At 36.3% G+C, this 4,849-nt stretch overlaps 1 protein-coding gene across 1 annotated transcript; it reads right to left on the reverse strand.

Moving 5' to 3' along the window:
- Positions 1–2,592: 2,592 nt before the first annotated feature.
- On the reverse strand, positions 2,593–3,507 carry RTL4 (retrotransposon Gag like 4). Its single transcript, XM_056125642.1, has one exon. The coding sequence runs from the start codon at positions 3,505–3,507 to the stop codon at positions 2,593–2,595; it is 915 nt and encodes a 304-aa protein (XP_055981617.1).
- Between the last annotated feature and the right edge of the window lie 1,342 nt (positions 3,508–4,849).

Here is a 4,849-nt window from a genome sequence, read left to right on the forward strand (position 1 = left end):
CAACAAAGTTTACGTGGAAAGTTATAGTTATATTACTTAGTAAGCATAAGTGTCAAGGCAAATAAATTTAAATGACAAGCTTCATGGCTAGTGACATAAATTGGGAAGTTTTCATGTATCTATCTAACTGTAGATAGACCTACCAAATCTTTTTCTGGTTAACATTTTGTCCCTGACAAGAAGATTACTATGAATCTTCTGGCTCTTTTGTATTCTCCATTAAAACTTATTAACATTTCTACCTTAATATATACCATAAAATAATTAAATTGTCTGGCTTAATAAATTAATCCTGTAATAAGTTTGCTTCTCTAACTACAACCTTGATTTGACCTGGGGATTTCCCAACATTTTGCAGTTGCTGAAAACATATTGGTACAGGTTACATCTCACCTGTTCATTGTAAATTTTAATTAGGATTATGCACTGTTCAATTAATTTACTCAATATGGATTATATCATGTAGATCATAAGAGGTCTTGATTGAAAATTCTCAACAGAGTTTATTAAAACTTAGTGGTCAAACAGAAAAGAATTATCTTTAAATAGTTATTTGTTCTGAGAGTTTATGAAATATGAACATTTCTTATGGTAATTCTGTAAAAGAAAGATCCAAATAAAAAGTAAAATGATGCATCTTTGTGACAGACCACACAATGATAAATTGTGTTCTTAAGATATATATTGGGAATAAAGTGAACTTAATGTTCCTATTAGCATTCCAGGACCATATCTTGATTGCTAAGGGAATAAACCAGTCTATTGTATTGCTAGTCTATTAGTGAATTGATAGTACTAGATACGTAGGCTTCCAGATAATTTTAGAATTACTTAAAATTTAAAAGTATCTATTAGAGCACTCAAACAACGCCAATACCCTAGTGGGAATTCCTTGGAACAACAAAAACATGTGCACTCAGGTCTCCTAGCTGTGAACACATGGAGCAAAGTGGAAACAGCAAACATTCATAAAGGAGACTCATTGTGAACACGATAGGATTGGCATGATGTTAGTGAGGCACAGATGGCTGAAAAGATATTAGGTGCTACAGGACAAGTAAGGTCATAGTTGGATTTTACTATTGTAAAAATTAACATAGTTCTCTAGGAACAAATACAATGGCACTTCATGTTTTGACAGGCCTTCATGGCTTCTAATGAATAAGGAACTACTGATTCTTCCATAGACTATTCACCTTGGGAATATACATATCAGTACCAAGAAGCAAAGGACCAGTAATTGTCAAGTGAATATTGATTATCACCAAATATTCATAAAATTTTAGATAGTTTTGCTATTCCAGTATAGCATAATTTTTGTTCAGAAACATTAAGAATGTATACATAGAGTTTGTAGTTTATATTGTCTAAGACACAAGAAGTCAAATCTCACATTGATAAGTTTTATGGACAGAAGTGTTGATGCATGTTCCAGGATTTTTCATATGTGATGGTCCAGAAATTTGCCTTTCATTAAATTTTCCTCAAAATCAATTTGAAGAAAATCTCCAGAGGTGGCCCATAAGGATAGGGTTCAACAGCCATAGGAAGTGATCTTACATGGTAAAAATTGAGATATATAAGATCAGAAACTACTCAAGAGCATAATACTCAGTCTTTAGTGCAGTTTCATTTGACTGGGATTTCTATCTAAGGCAGCGAGGACATAGGCAGACACAGTAATTATTATAGGAAGTCTTTCATGACTTTCACTAAATACTTGTCAGAAGTAAGTATTCAAGAGAATTTTGACTTGGTCATTAGATAGTCAATAACATAAAGTGGCTTCTTCAAGAAGAGATAATTAAATGGACTGGTAAGGCCTATCAAACAAATGAACAAACAAAACCATCCTGGTGTGAAGAGTTGGACTGCAAAAAAAGTGAATCTATAGTTCAAAGAATGTAACCAAATGGCAATAAAATTTTGTTTGTATTTAGCTGAGATATATAGCTTACTGGGTATATAAAAAATTTTAAGTAGTAACAAAAGCACAGCTATATGGAATGCTAGTAGAGGTGTGTTTCTATGAAGGATGGTTTGTGTTATTGCGCTCAAGTAAATATGTTGACAGAATTTAACTTTAAGAAAGAAGATTTTGAGATACTGTGGACTATGGGAGTGCAATCAGAATTTTAGTGAAGGACGCTACAATATTATATGCACAGTGAATGTAAGAATGAAATACTTGGATCCCATTTTAGGTATGAATATTGGGCCAACAAAATCAATCCACATTTCACAATTGCTGGGTTTGGGTTTCCAAGTACTCTGCTAAGGATATTTACATTGATTCAGAATAGATAAAACTTTGCCCATTCAAGTCTTTAAATTCTCTTGTGATTGATCATAACTACAGAAAGTGTTCATGAATTATTTTCCTCATTGTATTAGGTAACCAAATTCTTTGTTACTTGGTCACATAATGGATAAGAGTTGGGTGTTTATATTGCCAGAAGCACACTAGTTTATGACTGTAAATAAAGTGATATCACATTTCCCACCTATATTTAAACATTAGTGCAGAGTATAATCAGTAAGGCTAAAGGTGAGAAGGATATACATTTAAAACTCAATATGCCTAGAATTCTTTTACTTATGAGTTCGGTTATTTTTCATCGTTGGGGCTCGAAAACGTTTGGCAAGGCAATCTCTTGTGAAGTGATCAGACTGGCTGCAGTAGAGGCACAAGTGAGTTTCTTGCTGATGGGCTCTTTTGACTGGGGTACGAAGTGGATGGCCTCCGTGCAACTGTATAGAATTTTCCTTGCATGAATCTTTGGGGTTGTAGATAGCTTGGCTGCATACCAGAGAAGACAACATTGGAAGCTGGGTCCCTGACTGTAGGAGCTCTGGCTTGTCACTATATTTCTTGTCTAACTGAATACACTGGGTTATCAGGTCTGGAAGGTTGTCCATTATACCTGTGCCACTCACTTTCTTTTCGATGGAGTCAGGTAATTCCTCTTGGAAATGATCTCTCTGATTGGTTTCATTGCTGCTCAGATTTTGAGCAAGATGTTTGAAAATAATAGCATCTTGCTGGGGATTGTCACCTTTATCAACCTTTATGTTTTCCAGAGAGTTTACTTCTCGATTTGTGGGTTCACAAAGAAATTCAAGAATATATTTCTCATTTTGTTTCATCAGAGCACTTTGGTAAGGTCCAGATATGATCTGACAACTTTCCATTTGCTGAGATTTGTGGTCAAAAAACACCTTTGTTTGGTCATCATTTGGAGATTTAGGCAACTTGATTGTTGACAAGTAGGTGGTCATCTGAGCAAGAAACTTTGAGATATTGGCAGAGTCACTAGGAACCTGGGAGGGATACCCAAATGAGTGGGATTTAGACATCTCTGTGATGGCTAAGCCAGATATGGCTTGACTCCTCAGATCAGGGTTCTCCTTGGTCGGATGGTCCCATTGTGACTCTAGAATCATGCTCTCTGCCTGAAGAGATGGGTGTTCTTTCAAGATAGGTAGTGATTGTGTGCACTTCTCCATTATATCTTATTGAACAAAGTGGGACTAATTGAGTACCAATACTAGACAACAATACACAGACAGTGGCTTACTCTGCGATCAAACTGATAGTGTCTTGAGAAGGTAGATAAAATACATTTGTTATGAAGTTTTCAGAAAGGGATGCCGAGAGTTGAGTTGAAGAGATGCCAAAAATTGATGTTCACAATTAAACGCTGCCTCTTCTTTATGGAAAATATCAAAGTTCTGTATATTCAGAAAAATAAATTACCTTAGGACACAGGATATTTGAGATCAAGAAATAATATTTAAAACAACAAATTTCTTCCCCAACCCCCTTCCATTTATTATAAATGCAATTTGTCCTCAAACTAAATTTTTAGTTCTATTGAAGCATAAAGTGGGGGGAGGCTGATAGCACACGTTTGTGAAACCTAAACCAGTCTGAAGGTATGAAGGTTTTTGACACAAAAGACCTGATCCCAGCTATTCCCCTTGGCAACCACACTAGCAACTGATGGTGTGGGAAGAGTTTAGTTTGGGAAAACTGTACATATACTAACTTGGCAGAGAAATAACTTACACATGTTGCCTGTACACAGCTGCCAATGCACATACCACATTGCATTTCCCCTCTTGAGATCTGTACTCTCTCTCTCTCTCATACTTTAATATGCCTGCACATTCATGTTTGGGATGTGTATTAATACTCCTCATTCTAGAGAAGTCCATGTTTTCTATTGGGCACTTTTCTAATCAACCTCTCTTCTTCCCTCCCTTTATTCCCCAATAATCTCAGTTCATTTCACTATTCCTCTCCTGAAATTCATTTCTGAGAGGGAAATATCACAGAATTGAAAAATCTGGGTAAGATTTACTACTGACTTTCTTGCAAAGAGTGATCCCTTGCTCCAGCCTGAGCCCATGGCTTCCTGAGTGACAGGGATCATCTCATGGCTGCCTTGTGGGGCTGGCAGGGAAGTTAATGTCCATGCCATGAAAGGAGTTATCGCAGTCCTGAATTTCCCAGACACTTCTCTGGGAGACAAAGTGGTTAGAGAGGAATGCAGGAAATTTATTTTTCAAGGTTACCACCTCTTTTTTCTCCACTTCACATAAACCATCTGGGGAACAGTACTCCTCAGCGGGGGGAGGGATGGAGAGCAGTTCTAAAGTATTCTTATCAGAGAACCAATGAATTTTATAATTCAGAATAATCCTAGTAATGTTATAGGTCATATTCATAATTTTAGAGGTAAGAAAAAAGTCCCAGAGAGGTAAGATGCTTGGTCAAGATTATAACACTAGTGGGATTGCAAAGACAGTATAGCAAGTAAGGGTTTGCCTTGCAAGCAGCCATCCC

This window comes from Sorex fumeus, unplaced genomic scaffold, assembly GCF_029834395.1.
Source record: "Sorex fumeus unplaced genomic scaffold, SorFum_2.1 ptg000058l, whole genome shotgun sequence".
Lineage (NCBI taxonomy): Eukaryota > Metazoa > Chordata > Mammalia > Eulipotyphla > Soricidae > Sorex > Sorex fumeus.